The sequence below is a fragment of the Neomonachus schauinslandi genome, chromosome 2 (assembly GCF_002201575.2).
Source record: "Neomonachus schauinslandi chromosome 2, ASM220157v2, whole genome shotgun sequence".
NCBI classification, from domain to species: domain Eukaryota; kingdom Metazoa; phylum Chordata; class Mammalia; order Carnivora; family Phocidae; genus Neomonachus; species Neomonachus schauinslandi.
In genome coordinates, this window is record NC_058404.1 from 164,141,738 (window position 1) to 164,162,882 (window position 21,145).

Below are 21,145 nucleotides of genomic sequence, written 5' to 3' on the forward strand. Positions count from 1 at the left end.
GCAGGGGGTTGTCAGAGGAGATAGATTTTCATCTTCACTCATAATGTGGAGCCAATCATTTTCCTAAATATATAGAGAATGAAGTTTGACTTTTTTATGGTATTTTTCAAAAATTAGTAAATAAAAATGATAACAATTACCACTTCAACAGCAAAACCCTGTGGTGAAAAGATTAGGCTTTGAAGTCAGACTGAATTCCTGCTCACTTGCTAGCTTCGATATCTTGAGCAATTTCATAGAACTTTCTAGTTCTCAGTTTTCTCTTTTGTAAAGTGAGATGATAATAATGTCTACTTCATAAGGTTGTGAAGAGTAAATGGCATAATGGATCCAAAATGCTTAGCACTATATGCTCAATAAATGTAATTATTATTGTCCTTTAAAAAAAAAAAGAACCCACGCTTTCTTTCTGTGTTTGTTTTTGCCAGTTTGGAAGGAGCATGTTCATTGTTAGTTGGTGCCAGCAACACTGTCTTTCATTCAGGTGGGATCTATGACCTGATATGATCTTGCCCAGTCTTGACTACTTCTTTCTTTTCAAAATGCTCTTCTGTTTTGCCTGCATATTTTCACTTCTGATTTTTCTGCTATATCTGGCTGACCTTCTCATCTTTCTTTACTTAGCCATTAAATGTTGGGGTTTCTGTCCTAAGCTCTCTTTCTTCTCGCTTGACACCCATGCCTCTCTTGGCAATGTCATCTACTCCCATGACTTCCTTCATCATCCGTACATTTCAACAAATATTCATTAAGGCCGACACTGGTGCCAAGCATTCTGCTGGGCACTTGAGATGCAGACATGCATAATACACCCTCCTACCTTCAAGGAGACAGACAGGAAAACAGACAATTGCTCTTGAGTGTAGGTGCGATACAAACAGTGTGTGCTCTGGAACCACAAAGAAGATACAAATTTGTGGGGGTCTTGCAAGTCATTCTGGAGGAAATGTTAAGATTCTCTAGATTTAGACTTTTCTCCCCCTTGAATGTTTTGCAGGCATTTTATACTCAATGTATTTGTAAACTATCTACTGTAACAGTCAGGATAGGATGTGCTATACTGTGTAACGAAAGTACTCCTATAATAATAGCAGTTTAAAAACAACAAAGGTAATTTCTCACTCATGCTGCAAGTCCTTTGTGAATGGCATGGGGGCTATGCTCATTGAGGTCATTCAGGGACTAAACTGATGGATCAGCCGTCATCTTGTGCCTATGTAGTTATTGTGCCAGAGAAAAAGAAAAAGAGCACTAGAGAGTCTTCTTCTTCTTTTTTTTAAGTGTATGATATGGTATTATTATCTATAATCACCAGCTGTACATTAGATCCCCAGAACTTATTCATCTTATAACTGGAAGTTTGTACCCTTTGACCAATGTCAAAAATGTCCAGAGACAGAGATCATTCTCTGATCAGAGAATGTAACCCACACATGTGTCTTAGTAGAATGCGAGAGAATTGAAACTATTTGATGAATAGAACTAATGACTATCACTTCTATCTCAGTTGCAGGTCCTTTCATATACACAGTAATTCAAACCAGAAACCTGGAAGGGACCTCTGACTCTTTCCCTTATCACTCACAATTTTGCCTCTGAAAGCTCTCTTCCAAATGTTACCTTTGTCTTCATTGCTTTTGCCTTGGGTTAGGCCATACTCTTTTCTCACTGGGACTATTGCAGTAGCCTTCTTATTATCCTCTAGACTTGACCCCTTTCCAACATCACCCTGCTGCCAGAGTGATCATTCCAGTGTGCCACCTTATTTAAGATCCTTCAAAAGTTCTTCATCACAAGAACAATTCCAAGGGGGCGCCTGGGTGGCTCAGATGGTTGGGCATCTGCCTTCAGCTCAGGTCATGATCCCAGCGTCCTGGGATCGAGCCCCGCATCGGGCTCCCTGCTCAGCGGGGAGCCTGCTTCTCCCTCTCCCTCTGCCTCTCTCCCTGCTCATGCTCTCTCTCTCTCTGTATCTCTGTGTCTCAAATGAATAAATAAAATCTTTAAAAAAAAAAAAAAAAGAAAGAACAATTCCAAGACTTTAACAGGAACTATTCTTCACAATGTGGCTGCTTTTCCTTTCGCCTTTCTTCCTGCCAGTCCCCCGTGTGCTAGCTGTGTTTAATGACCTGCTGCTGGGCTTTGCATATCTTTACCCCTTTGTTCCATCTAGAAAGTTCTCCATTCCCTATTACCACACCTCCTTCTTCCCCACAAATGCTTTGCTCAAACCTACACAATCCTTAACTATATTTTGAGATTTCTATTGAGGATCATTCTCCCCTAAGAAACCTTTCCTGACTTTCTCAAATGGAATGACATCTATTTCTCTACTTTCTGTCACCAGATTGCCATATGCATATCATTCTCAAAGCCCTTGTATCATGGCTTGTATTTTTAGACTACATGCCTGTTTCCCTCAACTAATCTATAAACATCTTGACAATAAGAAGCTCTGACTAAATGTTGTGTTTTCAGCAGGGAGTAAATACAAAGTTCCTGGCACATAGAAAAGCCAAGTAAATGTGTTACCACAGGGCTAGAGATGTAAAGATAAGGAATTACTTTTAAACTCATATCATAGGAAGATAGGTTTTTTTACATGCATTTGATGGTTGATTTTTTCCAACTTGTATAATTTGTTCAAAGTGAGAAGAGCGTGTGGGTGCATGGGTATGTGTGTGTGTCATGTCCCAGCTCAGTTCTTGGGTAGGTTAAATAACTCTTGAAAGCTTCGTTTTCCTTTTCTCTGAAACTCTGTAGAGAAGAGTTGTTCATAGCATCTGTTTCAAAAGATTGTTGGAAGGCTAACTCAGTAGATGCCTATAGTGACTATGTTAGTTTCCTATTACTGATACAACAAATCGATTACTTGGTAGCTTAAAATGACATAAATATATTACCTTCGAGTTATGGAGGGCAGAAGCCCAAATAGCACTGGGCTAAAATTAAGATGTTGGCAGGACTGTATTCCTTCTGGAGGCTCTAGGGGACAGTCTGTTTCCTATCTTTTCCAGCTTCTGGAGGTTTCTTGCATTCCTTGGCTTGTGGCCTCTTTCCATATTCAAATGAGCAATTGAGTCCTTGAGTCCTTATGCTGCATGGCTCTGATACATAACCCCTCACCTCCCTCTTCTGCTTATAAAAACCCCACAACCACCTTGGGCTCACCTGAATAATCCACGGTAATTTCCCTATCTCAAATCCCTTAACTAACTCACATCTGCAACATCCCTTTTGCCACTTAAGGTGTGTAAAGTAGCATATTCCCGGGTTCTGGGACTTAGGATGTGGACATCTCTGGAGGGAACATTAATTTTGCCTACCACGGTGCTCAATCCACTCATTACAAGTGACCAGTACATTTTGGCTGTTATTATTGGAATTATAGGCTATTTCTTAAACAGAGGTTGTTAAACAGAGCTATGTTCCAGAGCTGAAATACTTTTGAGCTGTACAACCTTGATCAGTGTGGCCTTGTATTAACTTGGCATGAAAGAGCCCCACTTCGTTCACTCCAAAAGTAGGTTAAGTGATTCACTTTTGAACATCTCCTTAGCCATTTTTATTATGTGGGATGCCTTTATAGTAAATGGAAATTGGTATTTATTTAAAAGTACCTTTGTAGCCCTAAGGAAGGCAGTTTTACTTTCATGACTATCATTGTGTAGTAATGACTAACAGTTATTGAGAACTTACTATGTGCCAGGAACTGTTCCAAATGTGTGTGTGTGTGTGTGTGTGTATACAGAGAGGGAGAGAAAGACTAATTTGATCCTAATGACCAGTCCCGGGGTGGGGGGGGGGCTTTTATTTTCCTTATTTTGTGGCAGTTGAGAGTTTACCCAAAGTTTCAGGGCTGGTAAGTAATGGGATTTAAATCCTGGTGGTCAGGCTGTAGGACCTGTACTTTTAGCCACAGCATTATAAAAATAGGAGTGTAAAAAGGATGGGGCAAAATGGGAAGACCGAACCCTCCACTTTGGGCTAATAACTCTCAGCATTTTTATAGCTCATCATGGGATAGCTTGAGGGTATTTAGTCTTACTGAGTTCTAATTTTTGTACTTTTAAAAAAATGCCTAATAGGGGCATCTGGGTGGCTCAGTCGTTAAGCATCTGCCTTCGGCTCAGGTCATGATCCCAGAGTCCTGGGATCCAGCCCCGCGTTGGGCTTCCTGCCCAGCAGGAAGCCTGCTTCTCCCTCTCCCACTCCCTCTGCTTGTGTTCCCTCTCTCAGTGTCTCTTTAAAATAAATAAATAAAATCTTTAAAAAAATTATAATTAGGGGCGCCTGGGTGGCTCAGTCGTTAAGCGTCTGCCTTCGGCTCGGGTCATGATCCCAGGGTCCTGGGATCGAGCCCAGCATCGGGCTCCCTGCTCAGCAGGAAGCCTGCTTCTCCCTCTCCTAGTCACCCTGCTTGTGTTCCCTCTCTCGCTGTCTCTCTCTCTGTCAAATAAATAAATAAAATCTTTAAAAAAAATGCATAATAGATGACCAACTGTGAGTTGGGAGTTGGTCGGTTTTCAGAGATGCTTGAAAACAAATTGTCTAATGAGTTCAGACTTTTGGATAGGTCCTTAGGTATGTCCCCTCCCCCTCACCGTGAGTTGGGTTGGTCAGTCTGTCTCTTAAAATTGTACCCTAGGAACATTAACCACGGCAACTACCATACATCATGTATTACCTTTGCCTTTTGATCTATTCTGCCAACCTGCTTTGATATGTAGAATTTAAGAGCAAGGAAGCTGAATTATTTTAGATAGTTGTTATCCAAGTCAGTGTTTCCTAAGAAAGTCCGTGTTTCCAAGGACCTCTTAGAGTAAAGAGATGCTATTAACACTTTTGCCACTGTGGTTAGATGAAAAAGATAAAAGAAAGATTATTAATATGGCTAATCATTACAAACAAAATGTTAAGAACAACTGTTGAACAATTTCATATGGAAAGGAACTCCTTTTAAGTGAGTTATTTAGGGATGTAACCATGAGGAGTTGGATTTGCTAAAAATATGTTGACAGAGCTGGATGCTGTTAGCATAATAAGTAAATCACCTTTACGGGCTTTAAAAGTTCATTACGGCCACATTAGTGGAATTAACATGTTTTTTTTTTTTTAAAGATTTTATTTATTTATTTGAGAGAGAGAATGAGATAGAGAGAGCATGAGAGGGAGGAGGGTCAGAGGGAGAAGCAGACTCCCTGCCGAGCAGGGGGCCCGATGCGGGACTCGATCCCGGGACTCCAGGATCATGACCTGAGCCGAAGGCAGTCGCTTAACCAACTGAGCCACCCAGGCGCCCTGGAATTAACATGTTTTTGCGAAAAGGCTATTTATGTCAAAATAAGTAACAATGAGAGCAACTAATAAATGGATGAAAATAAAATTATATCTAATCGATTCATACATTCTTATGTATGAAAGAAATACATATTATACATATTATACAGTCGTCAAGTCTATCACATTTAATATGACTTTAATATTGACTCAGAATCACACAGACATTTTGGAGAGTATGTTACCTGCACCACATGGTCACAACTGAACTTTTATGCTCCAGCGTTTTATTTAGAATCCTTTGGCAGATGAAACTGTTGACCTTAGTTAGCTAGAAAACAGCTGCTTTTCTATTTTGATTTGTAGTTAATGTTTTCCAAGTGTCAAGCACATGTAGAGAAATTTTTTCCATAGACTGATATTAAACATTTTATTTATATGTCTTTTATTTTTAATGGTCCGTGGACTGTTTAGAAAAGTGAGAGCCAATGAGAGCATTCATCGTAAATTCCTTTAGAAAAAAAAACCTCCCCTGGGCATTTCTATAATGAATCAATATCACATTTGTTTATTTTAGTGACATACTCAATTATAGTGCTATATTCTGGAAGCAGTCTGTTGTCTATTTTTACTAAGTTAAAAATACATGATCTCTTTCAAAGTTTTCGGGAGTTTGTGCCGAAGTCAAATCTAGGTGATTTCCAATATCTTAGGTTTGACTATTTTGTCATTGAATGAATACCTCGAGAAAGTGACCAATTGATAATTTGTTTAACGACTATATCGTATTAATCATATTATATTTATATTTTCTGGTCAAAGATGAAGATAATTTAGCTCCTTCTCTCAGTTTTTCTAGAATTAGAGTTTTACTTTTGGGGTTTTTTTATGATATAGTCTTGGCAAATATATGAGCCCTGTTATTTTTATTTATCTGTTATGCATAGGTCACTGAAATTTGGAAAATGTGGAGAAATATAAGGCTGAAACTAAGCAGACACTATTGTCCTTTGGTGGCAGATATAGAGATATGCAGAGCTTGTGTCCTGGGTACTAAGTAGCATAAAATGATGGATGAAATTGAGAAACTGAGAAAGGAGGAAGGGAACATTGTAAGGTTCACCACATTTCATTTATTTGTTGTAAGTCTCAGGTGAGGTGGAATTGCCCTAAATTCTTTGGGCATGGGGACACCTAGATGGGAGACTCAGTTTCTCTACCTGAAGCTTTTGAGAAAGCAGTAGTTTCTTCACAGGGTTAGGTTACTCGTGGTAGAAGAGAAACTCTCTTGGTTGTCCCAGTGAAGTGGGTAGTTTTGCTAGCCACCATCTTTCTCTTTGTGTTTGCCTGGATAGAATGAAACTTGGGAAAATAGCTCTAGAGTTTTCTTAATGGGTTTTTAAAAATAAATACTTCTAGTAATGTATCAAAATATCCTTTTTTTTGGTCTTTCAGGAACATTAAAAAAAACCTATTTTAAAGCAAATGGGAGTGAACCTTTGGTCACCGATGGTGAAGTTCAAGTGTCTGATATTATTCTTACAAATACGATCTGTAACAAGAGCACTGTGACATCTACTACACATCCCAATCAACACATTCCAGCCTGGACCACGGATGCTTCTCTCCCAGGGGACCAAAATCACAAGAACACAAGTAAGTCTGAGGATGCTGAATACTTGTGCCCTTTAATGTCTGTGGAACCCATGGGTGGGTTTTTAAGTGTGGCAACCAGTGCTCTTAATTCACAATCACTTACTGGTCACACGGGCAAAGCTCTACTCACTTATCCGGCAAACTTAACTGAGAGTTCTATTCCTAACATGAAATGCCATCAGCTCAGCTGTCCAAATAGGGAGAAGGGTAAGAAATGAAAATGTATCAACGTCATTCAACATTTCTGAGGCATACTGCTTGCCCCAATACAATGGTATTGATTTTATGGTGGTTCACTTCTGAAAGTTTGTGTTTCTGGTTTGAAGTTTGAAGTTACTTATTTTGAGATGGTTAAATGAATAAGTAAGTCAAGTTACTTATTTTCTTATTGGTGCCTTGTGGGAAGGATCTCAATTCTATGATAGAATGTCAATGATTTAATGGGAACTATCCCCCCATTTGCTTTGAAGGTGTTCATGTGTTCTTTTTACCTTGTTTCCCTCTTCTCCCTCTTTTTTTGGCTGTGCTATTTATTGTATGTGTTGGTGACTGACAATCACACCTTGAGGAAAATGGCGTGTATGAAACTCTGCTTAAGGACAAATGGAGGAATATGTCAGCTATTCCAGAACAAGAGCTGGAAGAGAGAGAGAGAGGACAGCAAGTGTGGAGATGGGACCAGTTAGATGGTAGCAGGCAATATGCTCTGGAATGTGATTCTATTCCTCGATATCCCTCAGATTTTTAGTAAAGGCACTAAGCTTCCAGAATTCTGGTGGGAGTGGAGTTGTGGGTAAAGTGTCCAAGAATGTCGGCTCTGATCCAGTTAGTGCTGGCAAAACATAATCAGAGTGCAGTCACTGTAAGAACTTTCTCTGCACTTGTCTTAGTTCTTATTTTCTTTTTTTCTAAAGATTTTATTTGAGAGAGAGAGAGAAAGAGAGAGAGAGAGAGAGAGAGCACGAGTGGGGGGAGGGGCAGACGGACAAGCAGACTCCGTGCTGAGTGCAGAACCCCACGTGGGGCTCGATCCCAGGACCCTGGGATCATGACCTGAGCCGAAGTCAGATGCTTAACTGACTGAGCCGCCCAGGCATCCCTTAATTCTTATTTTCTACTTCCTAAAACAAGATTATGTGATTGAAAATTGTACAAAGCCCATCCATTCATGGTCATTTTCTTGTTTGTTCCTCCCTCTTTCATGAAAACACACAAAGGGAAATCACAGCCTAGGTCTAGGACAGAGTATTGATTTTCATTCTGAGCCAGGAAGGGAAGGATTAGGCTAAATTGTAGCTATCATAGCATATGTTTGTCAGTGTCTGAAGAAAAGCAGAATTATTCTGTTGCTTTAGCCCCAAAGAGACAGACTATTTGGATTCCATTATTTCACACAGCACCCACGTATTAACTATTTCTTATGCTTGGTGTTCATCAGTGATTAACACAGATCCGTGTTTATTACCTGATAATAATAACTGCAAACCCAAATTATGCCCAGTAAAATTTATTTTCCTCATGAGTTTGATTTTGAAGTTTTTAAGATTTTATTCATGTTTTAAGCACTTCATTATTCTTTTTTTATTCTGCTTTTATTACTTAACAGTTGATGTAAGAGAATTTCTCCCATATTATTAACATACTTTGTAAACATTGTTTCTAATGTTTATTGGTTATTCTATGGTTTTGTCATATGTTTAGTTTTTCTTATCATTCTCCTATTGCTCAACTTTTTTTTACCCCAGTTTTATTTTCTTAAGGACCGTGTTTTTCATTACAAGTGCAGAAGTCATTTAAGCAAAAACTCAGTCCCGTTAATGTGGTTGCAATTACAGCAATTGTTATTTTCTTTTGCTAAGTGGATTTATCTCTATTTTGAAAGTTCTGTCATTTGTTAAGATTCAAGTAGAGGTGGCAGACACATACTCTGAAGAGTAAAGAAACATATGGTATTTGTTACTCAGTTTGGAAGCTTGATGGAAGTCTGTTTGACTCGTTTTCTCTTCCTATGCCTGGAACATTGCTTGAGACTATGAACGTAATTTGACGTGTAAAGGAAATCCAGGTGAAATTAGAACGGTTAAATGGAGAAAGGTCAAAACCTTTGAATATATATCATTCCGTGTCGTTAATGTACTTGACAGTTAACGTTGAGCTTTACTGTCTGACCACCTAGACCCTCAATAGGCTGTCGGTATTAACTAAAATTATTCATTGCAAAGGATTTGATAGTTTTTCATACATTTCAATAATACTGCTAGCCTGTAATTATAGAGCTTTTGGTTGTTTTGAGGGCATATTTAAATACTTTCTCTGTGGTCCTTATATGTAATTAACTGATGAGGTGTGCAGGACAGACAATACACACCATTTCAAGTAAGGGAATTGAGGCTTAGCGAAATTAAGTTGACATATCCAATATCACTTGTGTAGTAGTTGGTAGGCATTAAATTGGAATTCTGTTCTTGGGACTCCTAGACCACTGCTCTTCCAAGAATTTCATGCTTCTTCATTTAATTTTATTGCATTCTTTGTTGTTGCAGAACAAATTTAAGCTCGAGGAGAGTAATTTGTTTTGTTCATTGCACTATAAAATATTTATTGAATGAAAAAGAAATGAACTACAGTCATTTCAAAATTTTAATATCTGATTTATCACTTTTCATTAACAATATCTAATCATACTTCTGCACTTGATATTTAACCAGTTTTACTTAAAGCATCATTTAATGCCTTGTATCAGTACTAACACCTAACAGAGGATTTGCTTTTATACTTTTAAAAAAATTATTATCTAATTGAAATGTCATTTTAAATTCCTGGCATATGTGAAAGCTATTTAAGTCCACTTCAGTCCAAAAATACAGTGCCCAGACATTCTGTTCTATCCAAATATCCTGGGTAGGAAACCAAGGAGAGAACTCCAGGCAAAGGTACAAGGAAGTAGCCTTTCCTTAAGACCTTTCCGCCTGGTGGTCCTCAATATCAAGCCAAAGCATAGACTACTATAGTTTGTAAACTCTTAATCAGAATACCCCCCCCCCCCCATTACACTGTGGTGGAGCTTTGTAAATGTAAAACAGGTTTTATGTGACATCTGTTACTTCTGGATTTTCATTAGCTGCATTTTGAAACCCAGTTGTAATATGTAAAGGGAAAGCTTGCATATTATATTTCAGCAAGGGATTTTTCTAGGTTGCATTTTGTATTTTCACTTTTTTGTTTTCACCTTTCTCCTTACATATTTTTATAAATATTTAAACATAAATTGAATTCTAAGGAAAGGGAAAAAACTCTTTGACCAACCAAGAGCTTTTGGGTTAAAAATAATTTGGTGCACAATGAAGTAACCTAGAAACTCTGGTCAGGAATTAAAGTGAGAAAAGAGTGGGGTAATGTGCTAGAAGCTTCAAGTATTCTGTTATCATGCTCTTTGATAACCAGCTCCGTAATCATCTGTATCAGATGAAAATGCATCATGCCTCTCATTCACTTTTAAAAAAAGATTTATTAGCACTGATAACTTTGTACCAAAAGTGCCCTAATCACATGCTAAAAATTTGCTGAGTGTACATGGAACACTACATCAAAAACTAATGATGTAATATGTGGGTGATTAACATAACATAATAAAAAAAATTGCTGAGTGTAGAAAGCTTACACACCAGTCAAAAACCCTAAAGTTATTCTTTCTTCCTAGTTTTCTGTTTGTAACATGGTGTTTCTATTAGCTTGAAAGTAAGTTCTGCCAAGAGTATGAAGCTAAGGGGATCAGAGTCTTGAAGTTTTCAAGACTATTGATGATTACTATTCATCAGGCAACTCTACAAAGGGGGATTTTGGGGAGAGGGAGTCTAATTAGAGTCTAATTAGACATCTGAAATCACGTTAAGTCCCTTCTCCTTTTTCCCTGACATTTTCTAATCTTATCAACAATAGAACACTGGATGTCTTCATTATATTTTTTAAAGTCAGTTCTGCTGTCCTCAGAGTAATGCACCCACCTCTATAGCTTACTGACTATGGATTATTATGCTGTTTGGAGTGGGGATCTGTGCTTATCTGTGCTCATATGTGTAAATGGGGATGAGTGAACAGATTAAGTGTGCCCAAGAATTGTATCCTTAGCATTCCTTGCTTTTTGTTGGACAGTACTTTTCCATCTGGGGTTTGAGGGACTCAGATGTATTCTGAGGATCCAAGAATTCTCTATAATAATTTCTTAAATATATGCTTTCATTTCAGTGATAAAAAAATAACTACTGTAAGTCTACCTCAATAACCTGGGTAACCGTCTTATAACAAGTACTTACGTGGAATTTTGGTGCCTGTATTTGAGTTTCTATTTATGAGTTATGTTACTGCTAAGCTGTATTGCCTAGATGTTTGCCAGCCATCAAGAAACGGACAGAGGCAGACTTGATAGATACTCTTCTCAATTGCAGAATGAAAGTATGTACTGGCTTCCTGTACAAAGGGCACCTTCATGGTGATTCAAACAGAAAAATGGTGACCCACTTGCTCAGCTGGGATACATGGTGGTATAAACTTCCTAAGTACAGAAGAACTTGGGACTCAGCACCATACTTTTCATAGAATAATGTTATTATTATTCATTAATATAATTAACTTAAATTTCATTAGCTTTGTAATTTTGTTTCTATTTAAATTATACATACTAATTTTGTAGTTGCGCTAGATCTATAGGCATAAAGTGGTTTATATCTAATTATATATACACCTGCATAACTTTCTCCCTGTAAGAATGCCTGTGACAATTTTCAGCTTGCAAAATACTGCTTTCGGGTAACAGAATTCTAGCTGTTTGTGTCACAAACCCAGAAAAAGCAGCAAGGCTCTATGGCAGAGCTTCTTAACTTTTTTGGTGCCAAGGACTGCTTTGGCAATCTGGTGAGGCCTGTAGGTGCTTTCTCAGAATAATGTTTTGGTGCCTAAGATAAATTACACAGAATCACAAAGGAAGGCAATTTTATTAAAATTCAGTTATCAAAATATTAGAAACATAAATTAATGATACAGTAATTCGTGTGTCTATTCAATAATGATATCTAGCAGTAGGTCAATAACTATAATTTTATAACAGGGATGAGCATAAATAATATTTTGAAATGTCTGCCACAGCTCCGTGTTGATAAGAAAATATCATGTATAATTTTTAATTTGTTTTTCTACATTTGTTACCTACGTTGATAATTTAAGTATTCTAAAATTTCAGTTGGAGGTTAATGGAAATAGAAATGCTATTTTTCTCCAATCCAGGTTCTTCATAGACAATAAAAATTCTATGTATGGGTCCCTTGGGGTCTTTGGATTATGATTAAGAATACATACTCCAGATGAAAAGAGGTTTTTTTTGATACCTGGAAGAGTCTAAGGCCTGTTTAAGCTGCTTCATTAGGAATTTGCTACTCCAAAATTTACTCTAGTCATGACCCTGGACACTATTGCTTATGTGCTCTGCTAACCATCAGTGTTAGACACCAATGTTCAAGTCCAGTTGGTTGCCCTCTTCTGTATATTAAATCATATTCTTCAGGCTTGAAGAATAGTTATGAGATTCAGAAATGGGCTTCTGGCTGGAATCAACATCTAAGCAAGAACCAAGTGAAACGTTTAAATAATTGTTGCATGTTTTTCTGGTTAGCACGGTAGCATTCTAGTAAAGACCTGCACAATACTTGGGAAAGAGAGAAAGGAATTTCAAATGTAGTGATGGATTCCACCCCCCCCCCCCAACCCACTCTCCTTTCCTTTCTCCTTATTTCATCTTTAGATGACTGTCCTTGGGAAGTACTGGGTTCTCTTCCTGAGAAAGCAAACTCAATCATTTGCAGAGGTAGGCTTTTGAAAGGGGTAATGGATTGGTCACTGGTTCACTCTCCATTGACTATGGTCCCAGTTTTCCCTTCTCAAAGATCTCTGGGTAAGACTTCCTGACCTTCTTTCCAAAATGAATCCTGCAATATTCCACAGGTGACATGTTCCCCCAAAGGCATCGTGCCTATAACACATTACTGTAGCAAATGAGAGTCAGAGTTAAATAGTTGTGTCAAAAGCTTGTGGTTCAAAATTTTCCTCTCCAGAATCATTATCACAGTTTCCTCTTCAGGAAGAACAGCCCAATATCCTTGATCAGTATAGAGAAAAAAGAAAAACAAAACAATAGCATGGTGATACTACATTGCCAACACAATCCTGATCCAATTCAAGGATAAAAATGATCTTTTAAAAGCCAAATTCTTAGATAAAAGTTAAAAAAAAAAAACCTGTGTAATTTATTCTACTCTCTGGTTCTGAAAGAAATTTGGCATTGTGTATATTCTTTTGCCTGAATCATTCAATTTGCTGACTGTCTTAGGTTTTTGGTCTTTGTACAATTCTGTGTTGAAAGCAAAAAAACTATCTGTGGGAATCTGTTTGCTGTTACTTGTGCCTTTGGAGAATATGACTTTTCACTTACTTGTAGTTGAAATGAATATAATAATGAATTTTGTAAGCCAAAAGCTTTGCATCAGTTTACATTTGATGCAAACTGCTCCTTGTCTTTTATTGTTAACATATTTTATTCTTATATTTTGTTCCTCTGCATCATTAACCTAATATTTGTATGTGGTGTTTGAATTGATAAAACTTACAGTACTTGTTTATAATTATGTTAATTGGTGTAAACTCATTCTGATGTTTATGTGCTCCTCCAAGCTTTGCGAGATCTCAATTTCTGAGAGTTTAGGATGTTCTGGGAAGCACCATTTATTCATCAGCAGCTGTTTATTGGGTGCCAGGCTCTGGGGTTTGGCTGTGTACTATAAAATTGGACCAGATAGAGAAATCCTGTCCCTAAGTAGCCACTGTCTAGTAACTGCCTTGAGACATAAACAAACTGAGAAATTCTATAAGAGAGGGTCAGGGACAGAGGAAAACATGATCTATTTCAATTCTTCTTATTTCTTTAATAGATAAAATTGTTAATTCATACCATATTTAAGCTATAATAAATATATCGTTTTTCCAAACAATAAAGTTTTATTTATAATTATAAAAGTTAATTTCAGTTTAAAGGTTTGACCTGGATTTTTCATTTTTAATGAGATTATACTGTATCACTATTAAATTTAAAAATCTAGTTAGAATATAATTAACTTAGATAATTTGAACCAAGCCTGTAGTTTTCAATTTCATGGGAAGGCCAACCTTGCTTTTATAGGTACTATTGAGAATTTTATCACCTCAGAAAGTGGGAGGTCTGGAATTACACAACTCCCTCCTTGAAATTTCTTTCCAATCTTTCATTGTTTATTAAGTAACCAACTCACAGAGTTTGTTTCTGCTTTGGTTATATGTTTAGAAATGTGTACTGGACAAAGGATATGCATTTTAAGAAACTGATTTATGATAACTTGATGGCTATTAAGCCATCGTGTGTTACCATATTATGTATCTTTTAAGGTCAACAGAAATTTTTAAAAATAAATAATATGAGAGGGTTGCCATGGGAAAGAAATGAATTAACTTTTTACTTGTTTTAGAGTTTGGGGATTGGCCAAGTGGCCATGTTATAGCCAATCATGAGAGACAGTGAAGCAAGTAATGTGTGGGGACACATCATGCACTGTCAGTGTTAAGGTGGGGACCCGTCACCCCTTCCTTATTTCCTATTTCTCCCTTTGGGAATGGGGATGTCTATCCTCTGCCTGTCCCACCATTGTATTTTGGAAGCCCATAACTTGTCAGGTTTCACAGTTTCACAACTGGAGAAGAATTTTGCCTCAGGATGAATTGTGCTTTGGGTCTCACCCACATCTGATTTAGATAATATTTAGGTAAGACTCTGGAGTTGATGCTGGAAATGACTTAGACTTTGGGGCTTTGGGGATAGAATAAATATATTTTGCATATAAGGACATGAATTTGGGGGGACCAAGGGTGGAATGTTATGAACTGAATGTTTGTATCCCTCTAAAACTCGTATGTTGAAGCTTTGACACCCAATGTGATGGTATTTGGAGATGGGGACTTTTGGAAGTAATTAGAGCTAGAGGAGGTCATGAGGTGGGACCATCATGATGGGATTAAGTGTCCTTCCTTTAAGAGGAGACACCAGAAAACTTGCTCTTTCCATGCTCATACAAAAAAGAGGTCATGTGAGCACACAGTGAGCACAGAGTGAGAAGACATCCTCTATAACCCAAGGGAAGAGCCTTCCTCAGAAACCCACCATGCCGTCACTTTGATCTTAGACTTCCAGCTCCAGAACTGGGAGAAAATAAATTTTTGTTCTTTAAGCCACCCAGTCTATAGTATTCTGTGATGGCAGCCTGGGTAGACTAATACAAATCTCACATTTAATGCAAAGCTATTAAATAAAATATCAGCAACCAAATCTATTAACACCTAAAATTATATTGCATTTTAACACAATAGGCCTTATTGTGGAAATACAAGGATGGCTTAATATTAGACACTTCATTCATAGGTCTCCTAATTTAATTAATAAAGTAGATTTCTTTTACTGATCATCTCAATTGCTGAAGCAAAAACATTTGTTAAAATTTGACACTAAACAAGGAAGAAAATATCTTTAATCCAATAAGGAGTATCTCTCAAAAACCTGGATGCTTTGACATTATTTGTAATTGAAGAATGAAAATATTCTAACTGTCCATTAGGAGGGAACTGTTAAAAAAAAAATGTGGTGTAGCCAAGCAATAGTGTAAGATACATCTGGGGAGATAATGAGGTAGATCTCTACACACTGATATATATATAGTGATCTCTAGACTAAATCATGAATCAATAAATCAAGGTGCAAAACAATGTATAAAATATGCCACCTTTTGTGTGATAAATTGGAAAGGGAAAATATATTTATTTACTTATGTTAAAAAAATAAACAGAGGGAGGCTACACCAAAAACTAATAAAAATGGGGTTTTTTTGGTGAAGAAGAACATGAAGGAAGTGACAGGGATGCAAATAAGACATTTTTAAATGTACCTTTCGTGTAGTTTTGATTAAGAATCAGGTAAATGACTCATTTAATAAACAATTAGACCAGAGGGAAAAATTCATTAAAAATTGAAAACAAGGCAATAAATTATCTAACTGTATATCAAGTTAGTGACTCAACCATCCAAAATAAAAGAATTATCTCCACTGAACTTAGAATATTTTGATTGTACATCCCTAGTGGATGAACTCTAAGCACCAAAAGAGTTGCCAAGAAGATTTAAACTCAACAAGTAGTCTTTTTTTTTCTCCCAGCTTTATTGAGGAAAAATTGATAAACATTTGCATATATTTAAAGTGTAAAATGTGGTGATTTGATATACATATGCATTTTGACATGATTGCCAAGATCAAGGTAATTAACACATCCATCACTTCATGTAGTTAACTCTGTGTGTGTGGTGAGAACACTTTTACTCTCAGCAAATATCAAGTCTATCATACAGTATTGTTAACTATAGTCACCCTGCTATATGTTAGTTAGATCCTCAGAACTTATTCATCTTGTAACTGAAAATTTGTACCCTTTGATCTACAACCCCTTATTTCCCCTCAGTTCCTAGCAACCACTACTCTATTCTCTGTTTCTGTGAAGTCCTTTTTTTTTTTAATATTCCACATATAAATTATACCATACGGTATTTGTCTCTCTCCATGTTATTGCTATTGACAGGATTTCTTTTTATGACCAAATAATATCCCATTACATGTTCTTTGTCCATTCATCTTTCAATGGACACTTCTGTTGTTCCACATCTTGGCTGTTGTAACTCGTGCTGCAATGAACATGGGGTGCATATATCTTTTCAAATTGGCATTTTCGTTTTCTTCAGATAAAAAAGAAATGCCACTTTCCCAGATGTGGAATTGCTGGGTGATATGGTATTTCTATTTTTAATTTTGGTGGAATCTCCACACTGAGTTTTATAGCGACCACACCGATTTACATTCCCATCAACACTGTACAAGGGTTCTCCTTTCTCTACATCCTCATCAACCCTTGTTATCTCTTGTCTAGCTATTATCAAATAGCTATCCTAACAGGTGTGAGGTGTTCTCTATAATTAAGAATCGATTTCTTGGTTTGCCACTCTCTCTCTCTCTATTTTCCCTTTGCTCCTTTGTTTTGTTTCTTAAATTCCACATATGAGTGAAATCATATGGTATTTGTCTTTCTCTGACTGACTTATTGTGGTTAGCATTATACTCACAAGCTCCATCCATGTCCTTGCAAATGATGAGATTTCATTATTTTTTATGGCTAATATTCCATTGTATATATATACCCCATCTTCTTTATCCAGTCATCGGTTGATGGACACTTGGGCTGGTTCCATATCTTGGCTACTGTAAATAATTCTGCTATATAAACATAGGGGTGCATTTATCCCTTTGAATTAGTGTTTTTGTATTCTTTGGGTAAATACTCAGTAGTGCTATTGCTGGACCGTAGGGTAGTCCTATTTTTAACTCTTTGAGGGGCCTCCATACTGTTTTCCAAAGTGGCTGCATCAGTTTGCATTCCCACCAACAGTGCAAGAGGGTTCTTTTTTCTCCACATCCTCGCCAACATCTGTTGTTTCTTGTGTTGTCGATTTTAGCCATTCTATCAGGTGTGATGTGATATCTCATTGTAGTTTTGATTAGCATTTTCCTGATGGTAAGTGATGATGAACATCTTTTCCTGTGTCTGTTGGTCGTCTGTATGTCTTTTCTGGAGAAATGTGGAAATGAACATATATTAGTGAGTGGAATAAGTAGGCTACAAAATAGTATGTACATTGCATATATACAAAGCATTGTAATACACTGTAATGCTATATATATTCATTTTATGTTAAGTAAAATGTATCTTTTGAAAGAAAAAAAAGACTAGAAAATAATGTCACACTTATTGTGTATCAAGTATTGTACTGTATACCTTACATGAAAGCTCTATTAAGTAGATACTATTAATATTTATCTACTAATTATATTTATCTAATAATATTTATTTTAAAATAAATTTCTACTTATGCTTACCTCATTTCATTGCTAGTTATATAGGGAGTTTTGCATACCTTATAATAGTAGGGATTTAATAAAGATTTACATAGGATAGGCAACAAATCTATAGTTTAAAATTCTGAAATCAAAATAATTCAATAATATGATTTAACTTAAAATATGTCATTTTCTTTTTTAGTTCCTTTCTGTATCCATGGCATAGAGTTTCATTTTTTTTCAAACTTCAAAAAATGGGGGATATTCTTATTTTTCTTTATGTTTTTGAGCAATCAAAGCAATAAGCCCTAGGTTTCTGGTTTAATAATAAATAAGTAATAAATAAGTAATAAATAAATAAGGCCTTATTATGTCTGCTATAATTTAGAAGCAGGTACTCAAACCCTAAAGTTTAAAGAAGCCCTTAAACAAAGAAGGCTGTTGCACTACTTTTCAATATTGTGAAGGATTTTAAGTATACATGTTTTAATAATTACCATTACTTCTTGCATCCTGCTTCTTCCTTCTGGGTTAAATTCTCTTCTTAACTAAATTACTCCTTGGGAGTTCTCCCAGTGAATACTATTTCAGTTTTGATTTGTTTTAAAATGTCTTTATTTTCCCCCTCACTATGGCATGATTGTTTAGCTAAGTTGACAGTTTTTTTTTTCTCTCATCAATTTAAGAATTTTATTTCACATTTATATGGATTCTTCAACGCTATCAGAAACCTTAGTGCCAATTTAAATTTTGGAATTTTGTCTTTGGAAGCTTTAAAAAGTTTTTCTTACCTTTTCTGGTTTTATTAAAATGGATATGATGTGGATTTCTTTTTATGTATCTCATCTAGAATATGTGCTTCTTGAATCTGAGGATTCAGGTATTTCTTCAATTTGGGAGAGTTCTCAGCTATTAACCCTATGAATATAACTTCTCTCCTGATGTTTCTATTCTCTCTTTCTGGAACTCTAATTACTCTTAGGTTGGACATTCTCATCCATCCTCTGTTAATCTCTGTGCTGAATTCTGATGTATTTTCTCGGATTTGTCTTCTAGTTCTTTACTTCTCTCTTCAGCAGTATCTAATCTTCTATTTTACTCTATTCACTGAGTTTTAAATTTTAGTGTTGATATATATTTTTCATTTCTAGAGGTTCTGTTCGGTTTCTTTTCAAATCTTCCAGTTTTCAATTTACAGTATGTCATTCAAATGACTACATTTTTGTCTTTAGTTGTTTCATTCATACTTGTTTAATAGCCTCCAGACAACCTTCAGTTTTCTGAAGTTCTCAGACTTTTAATACTGATGCTGGTTATGACCAATGATTTTTCTTTCTCTTAATGGATTGGGTTCCTGTTTATTTTATGAGTTTGGATTATAAACTTCCTTGGATTCAGGGCATGTCACTCTAGGACAATTTAGTGTTTTGTTTGACCAGGCACCCCAAGGTATCCCTGCCCCGGGGCCAATTTTTATGTTAACATTTGGCTTGTGTGGTTTTTAGATCACATGTGTAATTGTAAATTCAAACCCTTGGGAGGGCTAGGGCTCTGGTAGAACGTACCTAAAGAAAGGTTTTTCTTTCAAACCAGAATCTAGGCAGAGTCAGATAAGTGTCCTCATCAAATACCTGAGCTAGTTGGTTCCCTGTTTTTTGTGGGGGTCTTGTTTCCTCTTTGTGCTTCTTGTGGATTCAAGCCTTTATTTCTTTATTGAGAAGATAGCTTCCTCTAAGACAAGGTCATTGCTGTATTGGCTCATGATAGCCACTCATGTGATATTCATTCCTGTGATGTCATCTCATGTACTCATTGCTCTTGTTTTCAGTTTGCTGTTACATTTCTGGAATCTTGAGGTTTCCTTTTATTTTATGGATAGTTCAGCTGTTCACATAAAAGAAGTTTGTTTTATTTTACAAAATATTTCTAGATGTTTATCATGGGTGAACTTTCAGGTTATTTATTTTGCAATATTTTGGAATTCATTCTTTAAAAAGAAATCATTTTACACAGAAATTTTTAATCACACACAAGGTAGAAAAAATAGTACAATGAATCTCAATGTGCCCTCTCCCAGCTTATCAATATTTTATCAATTTTGTTAGAATCCTTTTTAAAGGACTTTTTTCTAGGGCCTCTTATAGTAGAGTTTAAATTTGCTCCTCTAATTGAACAGAGGAATTTTGATATTAGCTAGTTTTTAATTAAAATACTCTATTTCATAATTTTAAGAAATCATCTAGAGAAAGCAAAGGCTTTATACAACAATATGTTAACCCTATATTAAATATTTAATTCATCATTATTAAAATTCATATTTCAACATTTTTCAATTATAGGAAAAATTACAGTGTCTCTAGAAACAAAATTGAATTGACATTCCCCTCTTGGGTTTTTTGTGTTGGATATTCCATAGTTCCATGCACCATTCCAATCTCTGCCTCTCTAGGTTTGCATTATATCTGCCCCATTTGAATCTGGGCCAGTCTCACTAATTTTGACTCTGCTTCTTTGCTATTTCAACTCTATACATTCATTTACATGTTTAAGCTTCCTGTGTTTCTCTATTTCAGCTTTATTATCCCAGAGTCCTCTACTCCAGTTACTTCCTTCCATTTTCACCCTAACACGAGAGAGGCAATGAGTAGAGAGGTTTCAGCATTTACATTTTTTCCAAGGCTGGGTTTTACACAGGCTTCTGTTTTTTGTCATCTGACAAGTGGATTGACATTATCTACTAGAGTTGGTAATGAGTAGGAGAAAAGTATTCTAAAATTTCCTGTTAATATCTTCTAGATAAAGAAGAAACAGTTTTCTTAATGTTCAACAAATGTCTTCAGTTACAGTGTGACCAAATTTGTCGAATCTATCCAGAGTAGAGATACAGTATAGCCATTAATATTTTCTTGAGAAACTCCCTGTGTATCAAGAACTCAAAATGACTGACTCATGATGGGGTTGGCCTTATTACGTCTGCTATAATTTAGAAGCAGGTATAAAGCAACAAACATTTCAGCACAATTGTTGGAAAACTAGAATCAGACCATGTTTTGTCTCCTAAGCTAAACTTGGGAGATAAGTGTCTACTTACAAGGGTAGGGCATGGCCTCCTTACCAGTCCTGTGTGGGTAGCTTCCCTGGAGAGATGTGTGACTCTCCAAGCTGGAGCTGAGATGCAGTTTGTAGATGCATCTGGTTTC

General features: G+C 36.3%; 1 protein-coding gene across 1 annotated transcript in view; it reads left to right on the top strand.

Annotated features, from left to right (window-relative positions):
• The window catches only part of CORIN (corin, serine peptidase), a 229,131-nt gene that overhangs the window by 41,365 nt on the left and 166,621 nt on the right, over window positions 1-21,145 (top strand). The window contains exon 3 of the mRNA XM_021701616.1: window positions 6,736-6,936. Within this exon, the coding sequence (XP_021557291.1) occupies window positions 6,736-6,936 (201 nt within the window). The remainder of the gene's footprint in view (window positions 1-6,735; window positions 6,937-21,145) is intronic.